The 23872-nt window shown below is 50.7% G+C and overlaps 1 protein-coding gene across 1 annotated transcript; it reads right to left on the bottom strand.

Annotated features, from left to right (window-relative positions):
* Positions 1-191: 191 nt before the first annotated feature.
* On the bottom strand, positions 192-23872 carry LOC136153251 (glycoprotein Xg-like). The gene is made up of 12 exons (XM_065914890.1): positions 23675-23872; positions 17494-17538; positions 17011-17034; positions 15955-16017; positions 14972-15034; positions 13325-13381; positions 12912-12971; positions 10389-10433; positions 9055-9099; positions 7432-7467; positions 5104-5214; positions 192-3414 (listed from the first exon to the last, which is right to left on the bottom strand). Exons 1-12 carry the CDS (start codon positions 23733-23735, stop codon positions 3398-3400), a joined length of 627 nt encoding a protein of 208 aa, XP_065770962.1. The 5' UTR covers positions 23736-23872; the 3' UTR covers positions 192-3397.

Genomic DNA, 23872 nt, shown 5'->3' with positions numbered 1-23872 from the left:
TCCCTAAGAAAGCTGCTCTCCCCCAGATATATACGTGTGTAGACAGTGAGCTGTCGCAGAATGTTAAATATCTAGCGAATCTGCCGTGGAAAGAGAGAGGAAAGTCCCTCCAGAGCCACTGGAAAGATCAACGGTGCTCGTGGCATGCCACACGCCTACAGAATCCGAGCAAAAATACTCGTAGAAAAAAATTCAGAAAGAACTCTTTCCCCCCAACTTTATTGAGATATAATCGACACGTAACATTGTAGAAGGTTCAGGTGTACATTGGGATGGTGATACACTTCAGTGGGATGGTGATACACTTCAGTGGGATGGTGATACACTTCAGTGGGATGGTGATACACTTCAGTGGGATGATGATACATTTCAGTGGGATGACCACTGCAGCTGCTTTTCAGTGGGATGACCATCGCGGCTACGTCTCTGTGGGATGACCGTGGCAGCTACTTTTCAGTGGGGTGAGCACCGTAGCCTTGTCTGACATCTCCGCCCTGTGACATAATTCTTTCCTTCCGAGGCGAGAATATTTTAAATCTTTCAAAATATAGGATACAGTTCCTTGAGGGCTCCAGGGGTAAAGAATCCGCCTGCCCATGCGGGAGACTGCAGTTTCAATCCCCTGGTTGGGAAGATCCCCTGGAGAAGGAGATGGCAACCCACTCCAGTATTCTTGCTTGCAAATTTCCATAGACAGGGGAGCCTGGAGGGCTGCAACCCATGGGGCTGCAAAGAGTTGCAGACGACTTAGCGCTGAAGAACCACAGCCTCATCACCGTTTTGGAAGACAGATGCCATTCACACTCGTTTTCCAGATGAGATGACTGATGCTCAGAGAGGTTGCTCAACTTGCCTGGGGTCACACAGCTCGACTTGGAGAAGCCAGACTGTGATCTCACGCTTCGGGCGTCAGTCCAGAGTTTAATCATGCCTGGCTTCCTGTACCACCTGTGTAGACAAGCTAGATGCATTCCTCATTCTCGCTTTTAAATTATGAAAAAAAAACCAACCACCACCCACGACTCTGTACCCCAAATGCATTCATCTATGTATGACTTTTTAAGGATGTCTTTAACAGAATCCAAAAAAAACTGGGCAGATCAAACAAGAAATATGTATCTTCTCCCAGGTTCAGAGTCTGGAAGCCCAAGACCAAGGGGCGGGCAGGCGGGCACACCCTCTGAAAGTTACACGGGGCTCTGTCCCGGCTTGCGATAGCTCTCTGCCTTGTGGCTTGTCCGCTCCGAGCCACTCAGGTCCTTCCCCTGGTGTCTCTCTGTGTGGCTCTGAATTTCCCCTCTTATAAAGACACAGCTCATACTGCTTTAGAAGCCATCCTCCTGTTCTAACTCATCGTCTTAGGTGATGACAACTGTCCCCAATCTATTGACAAATAAGGTTCCACTCTGAGATCCCAAGGGTGAGGACACCAGTGCATGAATGTGGTAAAGAATCAACTACCGATGCAAGAGACCCAGGTTCGATCCCTGGATCAGGCAGATCCCCTGGAGGAGGGCATGGCAACCCACTCCAGGATTCTAGCCTGGAGAATGCCGTGGACAGAGGAGCCTGGCGGGCTACAGTCCACGGGGTCACAAGGAGTCCGAGATGGCTGAGCGGCCAACACATAAGGCAATTTCAGTTATTCACAGAGATATATGTATATTCTTTTCCTGGTTCTTTTACATTATAGTTTATGACCAGATTCTGAGCAGAGTTCCCTGTGCTGTTTATCTGTTCTCCATATAGTATCGTGTATCTCTTCATCCCAGACTCCTCGTTTATGCCTCCATGTTTCCCCTTCGGTCACCAGAAGTTCGTTTTCTGTCTACGAGTCTATTTCTGTTTTCTAAATCAGTCCATTTGTATCCGTTTTCTTAGGTTCCAAACATAAGCGATAGCATATGGTATTTGTGTCCTGCAGACTCACTTCACTTACTGTCATACTCTCCAGGTCCACCCACGTTGCTGCAAATGCCACGGTGTCACTCTTTTTCATGGCTGAGTAATATTCCATCTGCATACATGGACCACATCTTCTTGACTCATTCCTCCGTCGATGGACTCTCAGGAGCCTTCCAGGTCTTGGCTAGTGTGAACAGTGCCGCAGTGAACATTGGGCTGCAGGTATCTAAGGGGGAGCACCCACACATAGAATGTCTAGGATTTCCGTGCATCGTTTTCCTGCGTTCCAGACTCCAATGACCATCTTCCTCTTTGGTTCTGATAGTCAAGCCCTAAAAGTTCTATCAGCATTCATCTAAGTCCAGCAGTCTACACTCATCAGCCCAAACCACCCTTTCTCTCCTCCCCTAAAGACTAAAACCCAAGCAAACAACTGGGCTACTTTTTAGATGCTGAGGGTAGACAGTTAGTCCAGGAAAAAGAAAAGTAAACACCAAGGAAAGCGCTGATCTTGTGTTAAGAACCGGTACCCACAGAGGATCTAAGTCCAAAGATAATACAAACAACTCTCGACATCTCAAAATCTCTATCCCACGTTCTGAAAAAATAAAAAAAAAGTAGAAACCATACAATTTCATGGCAAAAAAACCCACCCCAAGATCACTTCCCCAAAGCGGTTTCCACATCATCAGCCTTGCACTTAAACTTCCAAAAATCCAGCCTCATCCTCTGCAGGTGATAATACTTTTGTGAGCTGAGATAAAGTCCAAATGCCGCCGTTAGGGTCGAAACGCATTCATTCCTGATTCGCGGGCGGAGGTGAACGGGTCCGGATTCCTGACGTTAACTCGAGAGGGTTTAGTTTCCCTGGTGGCTCAGATGATAAAGCAATCTGCCTGCGATGCGGGAGACCCGGGCTGGCTCCCTGGGTCAGGAAAGATCCTCTGGAGGAGAGAAAGACAGCCCACTCCAGTATTCTTGCCTGGAGAATCCCCAAGGACAGAGGAGCCTGGTGGATTACAGTCCAGGGGGTCGCAAAGAGTCGGTTGCCACCGACGGCTAACACTTTCACTTTTGCAAGGAACCTGTAGCATCAGCTAAGCTTGTCTGCCCAGCTTGCTAGAAACCCAAGCAGCAGCTTCCATCCTTTGGAAGTCCTCCACGGCAGCCCCACCCAAGACCCCCGCCTATTCTCCCGGCCGCTGTGTTCACTGACCAGACTCAGAACCTCTCAGGCCGCATGGCCAATGGGACCCACAGATCAAGCAATCTCTTTACAACCCAAGATCCAGCGGTCCACCTTGTTCACATCGGTGTATCTGAGGAATCAGGAATCCCCTTCTTTGTGGGGGCAGCGCGTCTATTGCAAACAGAAGGGAAGACCCTCCGGGGCAGCGGGTGAAGGCAAGAATGAAAGAGACTTTCCACAGGATCGACAGGGTCGTCATCTGAACGGAGGCTTTCTCAGAGCGGTGGGTGGATTTTGAAGACCTCAGACAGTCCGTGGCTCTGCAAGGAAAGATTTGAAAGCAAGACGTCATACTTAGGGGGAAGAAAAAACCACTTCAGTGGGTTGATCTTAAAGCACTGTTAATTTTTTTCCACTGTAGAGGCGGCAGAGGATGAAATGGTTGGATGGCATCACTGACTCAACGGTCATGAGTTTGGGAAAACTCCGGGAGTTGGTGATGGACAGGGAAGCCTGGCGTGCTGTGATTCATGGGGTCGCAAAGAGTGGGACACGAGTGAGCGACTCAACAACAACATCTATGATGAGGCATGTGGTCCAGAATGTAAGGGATTTTTTTGTTTTGTTTTGTTTTGTTTTGTTTTCACAAACTCTGCTTCCCCCCGCCAAACTTTCAGGCTGGGGTGTTGTATAGACCAAGGCATTTCCTGGCCAGAGTGTAAGTCAGTACCACCCAACCACCAGCAGAGGGGGGCCGAGGGCAGCTATTGAGATTGTGAAGGCGCCCAAATCCAAAAAAATACAAATAAAAACTCTATTGGAATAGACTTGCTTTCATAGCTTCCCTCACCGGCAAAACCCAGGTAGATGCCGACACGAGTGGTCTCCAGACCAGAGCTTGAGAGAATCCAGATTACCATCTGCTGCTTCTGCAGGGAAGCCTCTCTCCCCGACCTTCTCTTTAGCGACGTCTCTAGGAATTTCCTGGATCACCAGCCAGGATCTCTGCTCCCAGGGGCAGCTCCCTGCGCTTGTAATTCTGCAAACCCAGGAGCTTGGACCCAACGTTGAAGCAGAAAGCCTTATACCACCCCCCGCCCACTCCACAAACTAATTTCCCTGGAGGTCGTGTGTGCGTGCTGGGTCGTTCAGTCGTGTCTGACTCTTTGCAACCCCGTGGACTGTAGCCCGCCAGGCTCCTCCATCCATGGGATGCTCCAGGCAAGAACACTGGAGTGGGTTGCCATTTCCTCCTCCAGGGGATCTTCCCCACCCAGGGATCAAATCCGAGTCTCCTGTCTTGGCAGGCGGACTCTTTACGACTCAGGGAAGTCTCATGTGCAGCAGAGTGAGTCGATATTTTTTATAGACTGTATGGCACTTAAAGTTTGGAGGAGGAAACGGCAAGCCACTCCAGGATTCTTGCCTGGAGCATCCCATGGACGGAGGAGCCTGGCGGGCTACAGTCCACAGGGTCGCAAAGAGTCAGACACAAACAGAAGTAACTTAGCACATGTTTAAAATCATTATGAAATATTGGCTCTGTTGCAGCCGGGGATGTTCCAAACAATATTTCCTTGTAGCTTATTTACTTTGTACACGGGAAGGAAGGAAGGAAGTGTGAGTCGCTCAGTCGTGTCCGCTTCTTTGCGACCCCATGGACTGTAGCCCGCCAGGCTCCTCTGTCCACGGGATTTTCCAGGCAAGGACACTGGAGAGGGTTGCCATTTAGCTGCTTCCTTTTAATCCCCTCCCGTCCATCTAACCCCTGCCCTCTACCATCTCCCCACTGGGAACCACCAGCTTGTATTCTGTATCTGTGAGTCTGCCTATTTTTCATGCTTATTTACTCATGTATATATCTTTAAATCAGGCTTTACCACTAGCTTGTTGTCTATGTCTGCGAGTCTGCCTGTTTTTCATTCACTCATATATATATATATATTTAAAATCAGGCTTGACCCCTTAAGGCAGACACAATTGGGGCCGGGGGCGAAGGGAAGACTTGCCGTTTGCCCTGAGACAGTTTCTCCTCCGGTTGTAGTAGCTGACCGCCGCCCCAATCAGCGTCACCACCACCACGGAGACGATGGGAGATGCAATCTGCGCTATCCTGTTGCCTGCAGGAATCCAGGGAACAAGAACGGGTCTCAGGAAAAACAGCACCAGTGGGGACATTGTGTGTCTCCAGCGACTCCGCACTCACCCCCGCGCCTGGCCCTCTCCGCCCTCCTATTCACGGGGAAAGGATGGAATTCGTCGAAGAAGCCCAAGGGATGCATCCTGCTTTATCTAAGGGGCGCTTACTAAGCACGTCTGATCGGTCTGGGGCATCCAATGGTTCTGTACAGAAGATATATATATTTTTTTATTTAATAGATGTGTCTGGATGAATTTGTATCTTTGGGGACAGAAAATGTCTACTCATGTTCTTCGTTGCTCAGTTGTGTCCGACTCCTTGCGACCCCATGGACTGCAGCACGCCAGGCCTCCCCGTCCATCACCAACTCCCGGACCTTGCTCAGACTCATGTCCATCCAGTCGGTGATGCCATCCAACCATCTCATCCTCTGTCGTCCCCTTCTCCTCCTGCCTTCAGTCTTTCCCAGCATCAGGGTCTTTTCCAGTGAGTCAGCTCTTTGCATCAGGTGGCCAAAGGATTGGAGCTTCAGCATCACTGCTTTTAGTGACTTTTCAGGGTCAATTTCCTTCAGGGAATGGATTTCCTTGAAGTCTAAGGCAGTGCGTGTATAAAGTGCAGACCAGCCCAGGGGTCACCCGACCAGTTTCCCTTGCAGCCCCCACATCCATCACATTCCATACTCTGGCCCCACGAATCACTACAGTTCCCGGGGGTCAATTCAGTCAAAGCTAGCAGAACACCTCTGTCTCCTGTCCTGCCCAACTCCCACACATCTGTAGACTGTGCCTTGGAGATGTCCCCTCCAGGAGCACTCATTCCGTCTTCCACCCGGCCCTGATCCTGGGTGAGTCCTCTGTCCTGGCGACAGTGAAAAAGCCTTAGCCGCTTCAGTCGTGTCCGTCTCCTTGTGACCCCACGGACTCTAGCCCCATCAGGCTCCTCTGTCCATGGGATTCTCCTGGCCAGAATACTGCAGTGGTTTGCCGTTTCCTGCTCCAGGGGATTTTCCCAACCCAGGGATCAAACCCACATCTCCTGCATTGCAGGTGGAGTGTTTATCCGAGGGCCACCAGGTAGGCCCCCTCTCCTCCGGAAAGGAAGACTGAATGTCAGGTAAGTCTGGCTCCTTGTGACCCCAATGAGACTCCATGGGATTCTCCAGGCCACAATACTGGTGTGGCTTGCCATTTCCTTCTCCAGGGGAATCTTCCCAACCCAGGGATGGAACCCAGGTCTCCCGCCTTGCAGTTGGAACCCTTCCCAACTGAGCCAACGGGGAGCCCAAGACTATGGGAGTGGGTAGCCTAGCCCTCCTCCAGCGGATCTTCCCAACTCAGGAATTGAACCGGGGTCTCCTGCTTGCAGGCGGATTCTTCAGCAGCTGAGACATCAGGGAAGACCCTGTTCTGCCAAAGACTCTATCAAACCGTGTGTCAGACCTGGATTTTTGTCTGGGGAGCACCTCTCCTCCCCTATCTCCAGTTCACGAGAAGGAAAGCACCCGTGACCTTTGCAAACATCCCGCAAACACCATGCGCCCCGGAAACGGCAATATGTCCCACAAACAGCAATATTGCAATGCTGCCCAGGTCCTGGGCCTGAAAGCTTAGAAAGTCAGCTCTGTCCTTTTCTTCTCCCCCAAAGCCTTGGGGTCTGCTGGGCGGGTTCACCGTCGCCCCGCACTGGTGTCAGGTTCAAGATCCCCGAGAAGCTGGCCCCTGTTGTCCCAGAGAAACGGCCGACGCCCGCTGGCCACACTCCAGGCCTCCCCTGCGGGCCCGTGACAGGGCGGGCGGGGCCCCGCTGGGGGCTTCTCCGGGGGTGAAGGCTGTGGTTTCTCTGCTGCTCCGCTTCTAGGCTTGAGGTCAGCAGTGGTCAATCAAAGGGGCGCCGGCGGTGGGCAGCAGCAGCTCCAAGCACGGCAGACGGCTCTCAGAGCCCAAGCATCTTTCTGCTCCAAATCAGTCCCCAGAGCCCCAGGCCTCTTTCAGCTCTGAGGCGGTCCCCTCGTCTCTTTCTCTGACCCCCGTGGGATGCACCGCGCCCAAAAGGAGCTTCTGCACGCCCACACAGAGAGAGCAGGTGGTCTGTGAACGCCCTCAGCAGAAACAAAACCAGGCCTGCCCGGGGCCCTCCGCAGACATGTGGGGAGCCCACCCCTCGGAAGACTGTGCACCCCGCCCCCAGGCCATACCTTGCTGGTTGCCCGGCGTGGAGTAGCCGCCTCCACCTGGAAGGGGACAGACACACGGTCACGCGCGTATTCGGAAGAGCTGGGCCCGGGCTGCCTGCTGCTGGGAGGCGGGCATTGCATCCAAGCGGGGAGGGGGCAGGGTTAGAGACCGAGGGGATGAGGCTGTCACCTCACGGCGTAGGGATGCTCACAAAGGCGTGCACAAGAGGCATGTGCACACACCCATATACACACATGCACACACCCATATACACACGTGTACACACACCCATATACACACATGCACACACGCATCAGATATACACATAGTACACACCCATATACACATATGCACACACACACGACATCCACATCCACACACACCCATATACACACATCACACATACACACATGCACACACACACATCCCACACACACACATACACACACCCATATACACACATGCACACGTATCACACATACACACAGCACACACCCATATGCACACACGCACACACACACATCCCACACACACACATACACACACCCATATACACACATGCACACGTATCACACATACACACAACACACACCCATATGCACATATGCACACACACACATCCCACATACACACGCACACACACCAACACACACACACATCCCCCCCAAAACACATAGCCACACACACACACATGTACACACATGGACACACGCCATGCACACACACACACAGCACACCAACACACCCATATACATATGTGTACACACACGGTCCACACACATGAACACACATGCAAACCCCACAGACATGTATATAACACACACAGCCACACACACACGACACCCCACATACATACAGGCATGCACATATAACACAGTGACACATCCATATGCATACATGCACACACATGCAACACAGCACACACCCACATATGCAATGCAGCATACACGAACATAGACACATGCACACACTTACTACACACTCACGCGCCCATGCATAGACATGCAACACGTGCACACCCATGTATACATGTATGCATGCATGTACAGCACAAGCACGCATCCACAGACACATATCAGTGCAGCCACTCACACACAGGCAGGCGTGCACACAAGTATCACAGGCTCCGTGCCCATGTGGACATGCGCACACACACATGCATGTCTCCACACGTGTGTGCACAGGACACTCCCACACATGTACAGGTGAACACACAAGACCTACACATATATCCACATGCACACATCTGCCCTACCCACACACCCACAGCACACACACACATGCACGTGTGTTTCAAATTCATACGCATGCATGCACAGATACACAGCGCAAAGGCACATATGAACCTATGTACACATGTATAAACACAAGTGTCCATATGCCCACCCAGCCACATGCACACACATGTACATGCAGGAACACACACATGCCCACACGCGTGTGCACAGGCAGTAACATGCATGAGCAAGCCTTCGTTTCTTGGAAGGATTGCGACCCGCCTGCCGTGCATACCCCTCCCCAGCTTCAGTGCACAGTGAGGACACCGCTCAGAGAGCCAGGCGGTCAGGCAGCGCCCACACGGGGGTTAGCTCATCAGCAGGAGAACTTCTCCTGGTTTGGCTTTTACGAAAGACCTCCTTTACCATAATTAGTGCCAGGAAAGCCGGGTCTGTTGCGCCCTCCTCGTCCTGCAGGACAGAAAGGCCATGTGAAGAGGAAGATGATGCTCGGAAATGCCGGAAACATCCCCAAAGGAAGCTTCAAGAAAGACAGTACCCCAGAAGAGAGGCTGTGACATCCGGGCCAAAGGCACCAGCCTGATTCTCCCCGAGCCAGAGGAAGAGACAAGTGCGCCCCAGGACATTCCCTGGCCACACCGAGTCGGGCTGAGCTCACCTTGCAAGCTCAGCAGGTCTGCTAATGCCAGGGGCACGCTGACCCCCAGCCACAGATAGAGGGGGCTTGCCTGAGCTCAAAACCCCACTTCTAAGTGCATCCAGGGAAAAGTCCAAAGCCAGGCAGCAAACAGTCATCTCAGCAAGTGAGGAATAAAGGAGCTTTCTCCACACCTTCTTATGTTCAGAGGTCAATTTTTTTTTTTTTTCTGTTTTTGGCTGCATGCAGGATATGCAGGATTTTAATCCCCTGACCAGGTGTTGATCTCAGGTCCTGCCAGTGAAAGCCAACAGTCCTAATGGCTGGACCACCAGGGAAGTCCCCATGGAGTAATTTTAAAAAGAGGTTCCTGGGGACTCAACACCCTATAGAATCCGCCTGCAACGCAGGAGACCCGGGTTCGATCTCTAGGTCGGGAAGATTCCCCTGCAGGAGGCCATGGCAACCCACTCCAATATTCTTGCCTGGAGAATCCCACGGACACAGGAGCCTGGTGGGATACAGGCCATGGGCTTGCAAAGAGTCAGACGCGACTTAGCGGCTAAAGAGCACCCAGCTATATTTACAAAGTGTCACATGACTACTTTGTACGCCCGAAGCTAACCGAAAGTTTCATGAGGATTCTATCTCAGCTGAGAAACATGAATCCAATACATTTTGCTTTTCTGGCTCAATTTTCTCCCAAGTTCCCTTTACAGCACCAGAGACCCTCTGGAGATTTCAAGATCCACCCCTCGCTTTGAGGAAAGGTTGTATGGACAAGAATGGAGTTTATTTCTCCTGGGGTAAATTCCTTTTGTTCTTGGCATACTGCACTATCCACATAAAGAATCCGCAATTCCTGGGGCTGTTCTCTCCCTAATGAAGCTTGCAGCCCGGGGCTCTGTGTCTTGTTACCTGGACAGAGGGGTGTGGGGTCAGCCCCTGGACACCTGGAGGACTGGAGGAAGCCAAGCTGAGGGTCAGCAGTGAAGCGGCCGACACCCGAGACCCAGGAGGACGCTCTAATGGGAACCCCGTAAAAGCCCACCCAGCCCCGCCACCCCACGGGCCCCAGAGTTGCGTGTAGCGGGCCTGTTACCGTAGCTGTCGTGACCCGGCTGGTAGCCGCCTCCACCGCCGCCTCCTGCAGGAGAGAAGAGGGATGTGATGGCCATTTGGAGCATGGACCTTGGGGTCCAGCAGGCATCCGCCCAGCTGGCACCAAAGCCGGACCCAAGAGTCACCCACAAAAGAGCGCTGGTTGTTGTTCAGTCGCTCAGTCGTGTCCCACTCTTTGTGACCCCATGGACCACAGCACGCCAGGCCTCCTTGCCCACCACCAACTCTTGGAGCTTGCTCAAACTCATGTCCATCAAGCCGGGGATGCCATCCAACCATCTCACCCTCTGTCGTCCCCTTCTCCTCCCACCTTCAATCTTCCCCAGCATCAAGGTCTTTTCCACTGAGTCGTCTGGAGCCCTATGTGGGGGGAAAGCTCAGGACCCTCCAGAAGATGCTCTAGGGAGTCCCTCCCCCAGAGTCATGGCTTCTGGATGGAAAAATTCATGCCACAAACAGCCCTTCAGGAAGGTGTGTGTCTTCAGAGATTACACATGCCTCCATCCCCACGCCGATCCAGAGCTTCAGAGTAACACAGGCGTATTCCCCACCTCTAGGGGCCCACTTGTATCACGTTATATGTCAACTGTAACACACTAAAAATGCATTTTTTGGGGGAAAGATACATAGAGACACACTTGCAAGGGTTTGAATAGACACAACATCTGTGTAAAGGTAGGTGTGTGCCTGTGTGGTCAGGCACTCATTCGTGTCTGACTCTCTGACCCCGTGGACTGTAGCCCGCCAGGCTCCTCTGTCCATGGGATTCTCCAGGCAAGGATACTGGAGTGGGTTGCCATGCCCTCCTCCAGGGGATCTTCCTGACTCAGGGATGGAACCCAGGTGTCCTGCATTACAGGCAGATTCTCTACTACTGAGCCACCTGGGAAGCCCAAAGATAGCAACCTAGGAGTACAGATAGATATAGATCTAGAAATAGATAAACGTACAGATATAGATGTAGGGATAGGTGTAGACAGATATAGATATAGAAATAGGTACAGGTATTGGTATAGATATAGATGTAGATGTAGATATAGATATATAGGTGGGTTTCCTTGATAGCTCAGTTGGTAAAGAATCCGCCTGCAATGCAGGAGAACCCGGTTCAATTCCTGGGTCGGGAAGATCTGCTGCAGAAGGGATAGGCTACCCACTTCACTATTCTTGGGCTTCCCTGGTGCCTCAGATGGTAAAGAATCCACCTGCGGTGAGGGAGACCTGGGTTCGATCCCTGGGTTGGGAAGATCCCCTGGAGGAGGGCATGGTAACCCATTTCAGTATTCTTGCCTGGACAAGAATCCTTACCTGTGATACTCTGTCCAGTGTCAAATGGACAGAGGGGCCTGGTGGGCTAGAGTCCATGGGGTCACAAAGAATTGGACGTGACTGGGTACAGCACAGATACAGCCATAGATATAGCTAGATATAGATATGCACATAGATATAACTGCATATATAGAGACATAGATATACATATATCTATAGATATGCATATACATATAAATATACATACACATATACCTACAGATAAACACAGATACAGATAGATATACATATAGATATAGATATCACTACAGATATAGATATACATATAACTATAGATATAAATATATATACAGATATAGATATACACATGTATATATAAACATAGATATACATATGTATATACTTACTGATATACATACAGATAAACATAGATACAGATAGATATACATATAGATATGGATATCACTATAGATATAGATATCCATATAACTATGGATATAAATATATATACAGATATAGATATACATATGCATATATAGAGACATAGATATACATATGCATATAGATAAACATATACATATAAATATATATTCAGATATATATAGATAAACATATAGATAGCTGTATATATAGATATAGGTATAGATATAGATAGGTATACATGTAGCTATAGATATAAATATATATACAGATATAGATATACATATGCATATAGATAAACATAGATATAGATATATATACATATAGATACACATATAGATACAGATATAGACACAGATATAGATAGATATACATATAGCTGTAGATAGAAATATATATGCAGGTATACACATACATATGCATATAGATAACCATAGATATAGATACACATAGATGTAGGTATAGATACAGATATAGATATGCATATAGACACAGATACAGGTATACATATAGATATGTACACACATATATGCAGACATGTATATAATAAGTACGTGTGTCTGTGGAGGTATGTATACGGGTGCACACACACACACGCATACACACACATATTTACATGCAGACGACCCCCACTTCTAAGCAGCATCGGCCCTATGGTTGGTTTTGTCCACCTTGCAGACCCCAGGCGTGGACAGCCTCAGGGACGCGCCTCCCTCCCGCCCCCAGAGGCTGGAGGGGAGAGCCCACAGCCCACCACCTTCCACGCGGGGTCTGGGACGGGGTCTGGGGTGGGCTCACAGAAGCCCGCACGCACCTGCGGGCGGCCTGGGCGGGTAGTGGCCGCCGTCGCTGAGGTCCGAGTCGCTCAGGAAGCCTGTGGGACAGAGCAGAGGGCGGTCAGAGCCCGCGGTCCAGGGAGCCCCCTGCACACCCAAGCTCACGCATCAGGGGCGCACGGACAGCTTATGGAGAGGGGGTTCCACAATTGGAGAATCTGTGCGCCCCACGAAAGATCCTCGGGCTGAAGCTAAGACCCGATACAGCCAACATAAACGTAGGGCTCTTTAAAAAGAACTGCTTTAAAAAAAAGAGAAAAAGAACTTTTGCATATTTTAAATGCAATGCGTCTTTCGCCATCAAGAACTGAATTCTCCAAACCATCTTCCGGGAGACTTCTTAGTACTTCCGAAGACGCTTCCGGAAGGCGTCTTAGTCCGGAGGACTCACCTCCACTGTTCCCAGGCTGCGGGCGAGGCGGCGGCGGCTTCGGCCTTGGGTAGATATCTGTTGGAAGACACGTGATTTTAGGAAAAGAGGGACACCTCTAAGTGACAAACCATTCACACAATGCAAAAGGCTGGAATACAAAGTGACGTTCCGGCTGATTTATGTTTGCTGTTTATTGCTTCCACGGAATCGCTGGTGCTCATAATCCGCAAGCATAGAGCTCTGTTTAAACATTAGTTTTTATTGGAGTATACTTGCTTCCCTGGTGGCTCAGATGGTAAAGCTTATGCCTGCAATGCAGGAGACCCGGGTTCCTTCTCTGGGTCAGGAAGATCCCTTGGAGGAGGGCATGGCCACCCAGTCCCGGATTCTGACCTGGAGAATCCCACGGACAGAGGAGCCTGGCGGGCTACAGTCCACGGGGTCACAAAGAGTCGGATATGCCTGAGCAACTAACACACACACACACAGTTACTTCACAGCGTTGTGTTCGTTTAGGCTGTCCGGCAAAATGAATCTACTATGCGTATGTGCTAAGTCGCTTCAGGCATGTCTGACTCTTTGCAAACCCGTGGACTGCAGCCCACCAGGCTCCTCTGTCCGTGGGATTCTCCAGGCCAGAACACTGGAGTGGGTTGCCATGCCCTTCTCCAGGGGATCTTCCCCCGACCCAGGGATCGAACCCACATCTCTTAAGCCTCCTATGTTGGCAGGCGGGACTTTTACCCACCTGGGAAGCCCACATAAGTCACAGCAAATAGAAATTCATTACTCAGGGCCACCACCACCATTTTAAAGGCACTAGGTTCAAGCAGAGTTTAAAAACAGAAGCCAGAAAGCAGCCTTCCTCTGTTCTGAAATGCGTCGGCTGCTGGAGTCCTGAGTCACACACGGTCCCCTCCCAAGCCTGAGGCTGGCCTCACGAGCTGCTGGGTGGATGAGACTCCCAGGACCCGAGTAGTGACTCATCTTACAAGACGGCCAGTGTCTAAGATTCTCCGGGGCCCACAGGAGGGAAGCCCATGAAAAGATGTTCAAGTTTCCCAAAAAACTGTAGCAAGAAACAGCCCCCATTAGACAAGCAGGACATCACTTTGCCAACAAAAGTCTGTATACTCAAAGCTCTGGTTTTTCTAATGGTTATGTAAGGGTGTGAGAGCTGGACCACAAAGAAGGCTGAGCACCAAAGAATTGATGCTTCTTAAGTGTGGTGTTGGAGAAGACTCTTGAGAGTTCCTTGGACTGCAAGGAAATCCAACCAGTCCATCCTAAAGGAAATCAGCCCTGAATAGTCATTGGAAGGACTGATGTTGAAGCTGAAACTCCAATACTTTGGCCACCTGATGCGAAGAGCTGACTCATTGGAAAGACCCTGATGCTAGGAAAGATTGAGGGCAGGAGAAGAAGGGGACAGCAGAGGGTAAGATGGTTGGATGGCATCACTGACTCTATAGACACGAGTTTGAGTAAACTCTGGGAGTTGGTGAAGGACAGGGAGGTCTGGCGTGCTGTGGTCCATGGGGTCCCAAAGAGTCAGACAGGACTCAGCAACAGAACAACAACAAAGGCTTCATTTGGTCTCCACGACCTTCCCTGAGTTCCAGTGGGCAGGTTCAAAGCTGTTTCAAAATGAATGAACATTCTTACTTCCACCGGTGTCGGGATTTCCAGGCTGTGGGTGGTACGGGGGCCTCGGCCTGGGGTAGATATCTGTGGGGAAAACGACATCGCATGATTAAAAGAGCAAAATGTCCTTCCGTCAGAAGCAGCTTATAAAACGAGAATATACGCATGACTGTAGATTTTATCTTTTATCTACAGTTGGTGCTCATAAAGAATAGGTCACCATCAATAGGGTAAAAATTACTTAGCCACTAGAAATAGAACCTCAAAATTTAGAGCTTGAAAAAACTATATACACACACTCTCAAAATTAACTGTTTAGGCTTTGTATTGTATGTATTTTCTTGGGCCCCAAAATCACTGCAGATGGTGACTGCAGCCATGAAATTAAGATGCTTGGTCCTTGGAAGAAAAGCTGTCACAAACCTAGATGGTGTGTTAAAAAGCAGAGACATTACTTTGCTGACAAAGGTCCGTCTAGGCAAAGCTATGATTTTTCCAGTAGTCATGTGAGGGTGTGAGAGTTGGACCATAAAGAAGGCTGAGTGCCAAAGAACTGATGCTTTTGAACTGTGGTGTTGGAGAAGACTCTTGAGAGCCCCTTGGGCTGCAAGGAGATCCAACCAGTTAATCCTAAAGGAAATCAGTCCTGAATCAATGGAAGGACTGATGCTGAAGCTTCAGCTCCAACATTTTGGCCACCTTGATGTGAAGAACTGACTCATTGGAAAAGACCCTGATGCTGGGAAAGATTGAGGACTGGAGGAGAAGGGGACAGCAGAGGATGAGATGGCTGGATGGCATCAGCGACTCAGTGGACATGAATACGAGCAAACTTTGGGAGATGGTGACGGCAGGGAAGACTGGTGTGCTGCAGTCCACGGGGTCACAAAGAGTTGGACACGACTGAGCGACGGAACGGCAACAAAGGCTTCTTTCAGCCTCCGTGACCTTCCCTGAGTTCCAGTGGGCAGGTTCAAAGCAGCGAAATGAATGAACATACTTACTTCCACTGTTGTCGGGATTTCCAGGCTGTGGGTGGTACGGGGGCCTCGGGTTGGGGTAGATACCTGTGGGGAAAATGACATCGCATGATTAAAAGAGAAAAATGTCCTTCCGTCAGAAGCAGCTTATAAAACAAGAATATAAGCTTGACAGTAGATTTTATATTTCATTCACAGTTGGTGCTCATGAAATATAGATTATCGTTGATCAGCTTAAAACTACTTAGACGCTAGAAGCAGAACCTGAAAACTTAGACCTTGAAAAAACTACATACACACACTTACAAAGCTGTTTGGCATTTGTAAGGGATGCAAGAAGCAAACAAAAACTGTTTATTCCTTGAAGGCTTGGGTTCAATCCCTGAGTTGGGAAGATCCCCTGGAGGAGGATACGGCAACCCACTCCAATATTCTTGCCTGGAGAATCCACATGGACAGAAGAGCCTGGTGGGCTACAGTCCGTGGGGTCGCAAAGAGTCGGACACAACTGAGCAACTGACACACACACACACACACAGAGAAATTCCAGGTGCAGCTTTCTGAGGAAATGCCAGACTCTTTTCTGTGGAGGCTGCAGAATTTTCTACCCCCACCGGGAACATATGGATGTTCCAAAGTCTCCACACCGCAGCCAACACTTGTTATCATCCCTATTTCGATCCTAGTGAGAATAACATCTCACTGTGATTTTGCGATCCATTTCGTGAAGCCCTTGGATTTGCTTTAAACATCTGTCTGTCAGTCTCAGCCTCCACAACCCTATCATTGCTGTTGTTTAATCACTCACACCAACCCTTTTCAACACTATAGGCTGTAGCCCGCCAGGTTCCTCTGTCTGTGGGATTCTCCAGGCCAGTGGAGAATATTAGAGTGCGTTGCCATGTCCTCGTCCAGGGCATCTTCCCGACCCGGGGGTGGAACTCATGTCTCCTGCACTGGCAGGTGGATTTTTTACCACGGAGCATCCTGGGAAGACCCCGTAAAACTCCTACCAAAACCTCAGCTTGTGGTGGGGCAGCCTCATCTCTGCCCGCTTACCTGAATCAGGAAGTCACTCACCTGAGCTTGGCTTCTTGGTGGGCTCTGTGGACAGAGAACATACATGCGATAAGCCCTGAGGGTTTTTGTGCGGCTCAAAGAAACAATCATTAAAGTCATAATGTAAAAAATAAAAATGAAAATCTCGAGGCAGTAACAAAGACACGATCAGTGCGGTTCAGTCGCTCAGTCGTGTCCGACTCTTTGCGACCCCATGGACTGCAGCACGCCAGGGACCAACACAAATGCCATTCCGTGTTTGAAGGGGCAGGGGATTCAAAGGACGAAAGGTCCCTTCAAATGCAAGCCCACCAGTGTTCCCTGGAGCAAATGCAAGCCCACCAGTGTTCCCTGGAGCAAATGCAAGCCCACCAGTGTTCCCTGGAGCTGTGTGGAGGTTGAGGGGTGGAATAAAGCTTCTCTGAGTTGTCGTTAGGAAGGAATCCTGACCCCACCCCACCTGGAGCCACGGAGTAGCTGACGCAGGCTGCCAGAGGCACTTACCGGGGTCGTCGAGAGCGTCCGCCAAATCAAAGTCACCATTCTCACCTATGAGAACACACAGGGCGTCAGTCACAGCGACATGGAACAGGCCACCCGGGTTTCCGTTGCCCCAGCTGCCCAGATAGCTCCCCCCAACCCCACTCCCAGCACCCTGAGCTCAGCAGAGAAGAAGAGTTCCAGCCCTCCCTCCAGCTCCCCTCTGCTGGGTCTGTCCAACCAACGTCTTATTCCTAGATTTTCCCGCAGGCTCTGCCCACAGCAAAAGAGATCCGGAAGGAAGATAACTGCACCCTCATCCTTTTTAAAAAATTAAACTGTAGTTGATTTCTGGGCTTCCCTAGTAGCTCAGCTGGTAAAGAATCTGCCTACCATGAAGGAGAGACCCCGGTTCAATCCCTGGGTCACAAAGAGTTGGACCCAACTGAGTACTGAACTGAACCAGACTGAACTGAGTGACTAATAGTTTCACACTGGATTTACAGTGTTGTGCTAGTTTCAGCTATACAGCAAACTGATTCAGTTATACACATATATAAATTATTTTTCTATACATATACACGTATCTATTCTTTTTTCACACACTGTTCGATTATAGGTTATTGACGTGAAAGGGTTTGTCCCTCAGTTGTGTCTGACTGTTTACGACCCCATGAGCTGTAGCCCGCCAGGCTCCTGTGTCCATGAGGATTCTCCAGGGAAGAATACTGGAGTGGGTGGCCATTCCCTTCCCCAGGGGATCTTCCAGACCCAGGGATCAAACCCAGGTCTCCTGCCTCGCAGGCAGACTCTTTACCATCTGAGCCCCCAGGGAAGGCCATGCAATCAGCTCCTGACAGCTTACAAGCATCTCTCACCAGGCTCATCCCTGAAGCTCCAGGCAAACCCCTCAACAATCTTCTCAAACCTGAGTGTCCAGCCACTCCCTGTTCTGAGCCTCTGCTAGTTATCTCGTCCCGGTCTCTCCCTAATCCATTGCACAACAGACTAGGCAGCAGCTGGGCGTTTTCCAAAAAAGACATCTGGCTGCCTCTGGGGGCTAGCAGCCTCCAGAGCCAGGCTGCTGGCAGCAGGAAGCCAGGGTGTGGCCCCCCCTCCCCCTGGCTCTGGAAACAAACCAACTGCCCCCACCCCATTCCGTGTCCACTTGTCATTCCAGCGACCTCCTTCCCTTTGCAGATGCTTCTCATTATAAACAACGCTGAGTGCTTTTGGACTGTGGTGTTGGAGAAGACTTCTGAGAGTCCCTTGGACTGCAAGAAGATCCAACCAGCCCATCCTAAAAGAAACCAGTCCTGAACATTCATTGGAAGGACTGATGCTGAAGCTCCAACACTTTAGCCACCTGATGCGTAGAACTGACTCACTGGAAAAGACCCTGATGCTGGGAAAGATTGAGGGCAGGAGAAGGGGGCGACAGAGGATGAGATGGTTGGATGGCATCACTGACTAGATGGACATGAGTTAGAGCAAGCTCCGGGAGTGGGTGATGGGCAGGGAGGCCTGGCGTGCTGCGGTCCATAGGGTCGCATAGAGTCGGACAGGACTGAGCGACTGAATAACATCTGACGATGACTCGAGGTCACGGGGGAAGCGGCCCCTGGTTGCCATGGGTGTGGCGCTCTTTGCAGAGCCCTGAGCGTGACTCACAGACCAGGCGAATTCCACCCAGGGCCCCCTGCCCCGCCCCCTTGGCGTGGAGCCCATCGTGTCCTGCAGGCCTGGCTGGAGTCTACCAACCTCGCTCCGGTCTCTGTAGGGGCTGCAGCCAACGTCCTACCTCCCCCGCCCGCTGCCACATGCATCACGTTCTAGCCCCGCCCCGTCAGATTCTAGCCCCGCCCCCACATCCTAGCCCCGCCCCATCACGTTCTAGCCCCGCCCCCATCACGGTCTGTCCATGGTCTAGCCCCGCCCCTGCCACTTTGTAGCCCCGCCCCTGCCATGGTCTAGCTCCGTCCCCGCAACGTGCTAGTCCGGCTCCAGTACTTTGTAGCCCCACCCCGTCATGGTATAGCCCCGCCCAGGCACGGTATAGCCCCGCCCCGTCACTGTCTAGCCCCGCCCCCTGACGTTCACGTCGCTCCGAAGATGCGGGGGATGGGGTGTGGGAGACGCCGCTCCCTGAAGCAGTTATTTCCACCAGCTTTGTTTTTCCCCTCAGAGCCCAAGGACGGGGCTTGGAACTCAAGGTCTGTTTCCCGTCTGCTTCCTTTAGCAGGCCCGGCAGATTCTGATCAATCCCACATGTGTTCTGGGCTCACCACGCGGGTTCCCATGGCTGTCCTCCTGGGAACCTGGGTTGAAAAGGACTCAGGCTGGTGGGTGGGAGGTCTTAGCGTCAAACCCCCAAACCCCTTACCCTCCGAAAGAGCTATTTAGGACGGATTTAAAATATATATATATATATGTATATATTTTTATTTATGGCTGTGCCATAAATAGCTATGTTAGTTAGGGACCTAGTTATCTGACCTGGGATGGAACCCAGGCCCCCTGCATTGGGAGCACAGAGTCTTAGCCAGGGAAGTCCCAGAGGGATTTTCAAGATAGAACTTGCCTGGGAAAAGGGGATGGCTCCCCACTTCTGCCTTTTTGCCTGGAGAATCACACTGAGAGGAGTCCAGTGGGCTACGGTCCATAGCCCATAGTCTCAAAGAGCCTCAAAAAGTCTCAAAGAGTCAGACACAACTGAGCGACTTAGCGTGCAACAGATGGTTAGACCGTCAATGATAATTAGATACATGGATCACAGGGAATAGATGGCAATTAGAAAGACAGATGAGAGATATAGTTAGATGTTAGAAAAATAGATATAGGATTGATAATTATATAGAGAAATAGAAGATAGGATATATAAAATTAGATGATAGATACATTAGATGGATAATCAATGATAATTAGATACATGGATCACAAGTAGATGATATTTAGAAAGGCAGATGAGAGATATAGTTAGATGTTAGAAAAATAGGTATAGGATTGGTAATAATTATATAGAAAAATAGAAGATAGGATATGTGAAAATAGATGATAGATACACTGATGAACTGACAAATGCATTGACAGACACACGGATAGATACGACAGGTACACAGGGAGATGGCGTCTCTAGTGCTCAGGCGGGATTTCTCAACCTCAGCAGTGTTGACATTTGAACCTGGATGACAGACAGCCTGCTCTGCAGGAGCGTCCTATGGATCAGAAAACTTTCAGCCGCATCCCTGGAAAAGTGAAAGTCGCTCAGTCGTGTCCGACTCTTTGCGACCCCGTGGACTTTAACAGTCCATGGAATTCTCCAGGCCAGAATACCACAGTGGAGAGCCTTTCCCTTCTCCAGGGGGTCTTCCCAACCCAGGGATCAAACCCAGGTCTCCCGCCTTGCAGGTGGATTCTTTACCAGCTGAGCCACCAGGGAAGCCCAAGAATACTGGAGTGGGTAGCCTATCCCTTCTCCAGGGGATCTTCCTGACCCAGGAATTGAACCGGGGTCTCCCGCATTGCAGGCGGATTCTTTACCAGCTGAGCTATGAGGGCAGCCCAAGGCCCCGGCCCATCTGACGATAGCAGTGCCCTCCCAGTGGTGACCACCAAAAATGACTCCAGATGGTGCCAAGTGTCCCCAGGGGGCAACGTCACCCATGGTTGATCAATGCTGGCTGCGTGAAGTGACACACGTGCGTGTGATTTCTGCACCTCCTGGGTGAGAGACGTGTCAATACTACGGGAACCACAGAACAAACATTCCCCTGTAGCAGAGATGCTTGAGGCTCAACCCAGCGGTTAACCAGATGGCTGGGGGCTCAGACGTCACCTGTCAAAGGGAATCCCGATTCCATGAGCATGAGGATGTTTCCCAAAATGCAGCTGCCCCATTAACGGTTTTGCCAGCAGTCACGTACGGACGTGAGGGCTGGACTGTAAAGAAGGCTGAGTGCCAATGAATGGATGCTTTTGAACTGTGGTGTTGTAGAAGACTCCTGAGAGTCCCTTGGACTGCAAGGAGACCCAATCAGTTCATCCTAAAGGAAATCAATCCTGAATTTTCATGGGAAGGACTGATGCTGAAGCTGAAACTCCAGTCCTTTGGCCACCTGGTGGGAAGAGCCGACTCATTGGAAAAGACCCTGATGCTGGGAAAGATGGAAGGCAGGAGGAGAAGGAGACGACAGAGGATGAGATGGTTGGATGGCATCACCGACTCGATGGACATGAATTTGAGCAAGCTCCGGGAGATGGTGATGGACAGGTAAGCCTGGTGTGCTGCAGTCCACAGACTCTGAAGGAGTCGGACACGACTGAACAATGAGAACCACAGTCACTCCCGCACCCACCCACCTACCCCATGAAGCTCTTGAACCGCTGCGATTGGGGTGGTGCCTTCATTCATTTATCTTGGGCCACGTCGCACAGCTTCAAGATCTCGGTTCCCTGACCAGAGATTGAACCCTGGGCCGTGGCATTGAAAGCCCGGAATTCTAACCACTGAGTCACGAGACGAGCTGAAGGCATCCGCCATCCAGTGACCCCTGAGGGATCAGACCGACTGGGCCTGGTAGGAGGCTGAGTTGCCTGTAGCAGCAGGTGACCCCAGAGTTCTGTGTCACTGCTGAGGGAATAAATGCTCAGACAGGTTTTGCTGGCTTGGCTGCTGGGCGGGACTGCATAAAGACAGAGCTTGGCCTCAATGTGCAGCCCTTAGCCCTGGTGTTGGTTCCGAGAACTGACATCTCCCCGCAAACAGAAGCTCCTCACCACATTTTTTTGCGAGTCCCAGGTGCGGGAAGATGTTCAGACCGTGTGGATTCGTGGAAGGGTCTCTGGGACGACCCTGGACTCTGGGTGCCGGGATGGCTCACAGAACCACACCTGATCCTAAATACCCATCCTCAAACAGGTCAAACAAGACGCGCCACAAGAGTGACGTCCAGACAAAATCTCTTCACTCCTAACCTAGTTATGTATGGATGGGAGAGTCGGACCGTAAAGAAGGCTGAGAGCCGGAGAATTGATGCTTTTGAACTGTGGTGTTGCAGAAGACTCTCGAGAGTCCCTTGGGCGGCAAGGAGATCCGACCAGTCCATCCTAAAGGAGATCAGTCCTGGGTGTTCATTGGAAGTACTGATACTGAAACTGAAACTCTAATACTTTGGCCACCTGATGAAGAACTGACTCATTTGAAAAGACCCTGATGCTGGGAAAGATTGAGGGAAGGAGGAGAAGGGGATGACACAGAATGAGATGGTTGGATGGCATCACCGACTCGATGGACATGAGTTTGAGCTAACTCCGGGAGTTGGTGATGGACAGGGAGGCCTGGCGTGCTGCAGACTACAGGGTCACAAAAGACTCAGACACCACTGAGCAACCGAACAGCTATGAGCAATGTTGAAAGAAAATTTTTTAATTCCTAACCTACAACACATCTCACTCTTAAGCCCCTCCCAATCCTCAATGCCTTAGAATTTGAATATCCAAAGGACCAACTATGCGTCTCCAGTTGCTATTAAATCCTGCCCTTCGTGGGTTAATTATAGTTTCCTGAGCGAGGCCCCTCCCTGCCTCTGTTCCGCAACAGGCCAAGATGGGGAAGAGCCCATATTGGAGTTTCAGGCTTAAACAACTCACATGCTTTTAATTTGCCAACCGGAGGGCTGACATCGAGGGAAAAAAATACCTAAAACAACGTGAACCGAGGCTGTCCTTCCTGAAAAACCCCGTCTCTGGCGACAGGGACCATTCCCGCTGAAGCCAGCCGCGTCTCAGCTCCGTGGCCTCCCTACAGAACTCCACAAGCCACTCAGACTGCTGATAGAAAGCGAGGAAGTACAAAACCTCAACCCGCCCCAGGGACACGGTCACTTTTTCCATGCGTGCCACACCCAGAGATCAAAACCCGAGAACAACAACAACAACAACAAAAAACCCCCACAGCTCACTCCTAAGTGTGTCCCAGCCTGCAGATCTGGTCCATTCCCCCGGAAACCCCCCGTCATGGTACCCGATCCCCTCGTTCGCTGCTCATGGCCATCAGACCAGGGTCTGCTTTTGCTTTCTACACTGGCAGTTTACAGCTGTTTCCTGAGAGAAAGTGGTTTGGGACGGAGTATTTTATTTTTTCTCAGCAAGCAGATAGAAGGGCACACCCCAGCACCTCTTTCTCCGGGAGCCAGCCCTCCCTTACCTCGGACGTGCAGCAGAAAGCAGAGGAAGGTGAGACAGAAGAGACCCCGCCATGCCTCCATCCTTGGTCTCCGGCTGGCGGGCGGGTGGGCGGGCGGGTGGGCTGGGGCCACCCCACCCTCGATGGGTGACGCTGTGCTGATTCCTGCTGTCCTCCGAGGGAAACAGGAAAGAAAAATAAAAAAAGGATGAAGCAGTC

The sequence above is a fragment of the Muntiacus reevesi genome, chromosome X (assembly GCF_963930625.1).
Source record: "Muntiacus reevesi chromosome X, mMunRee1.1, whole genome shotgun sequence".
Classification (NCBI taxonomy): Eukaryota; Metazoa; Chordata; class Mammalia; order Artiodactyla; family Cervidae; genus Muntiacus; species Muntiacus reevesi.
The sequence above is the reverse complement of the archived record's forward strand: the minus strand, read 5'-3'. Positions and strand labels throughout refer to the sequence as shown.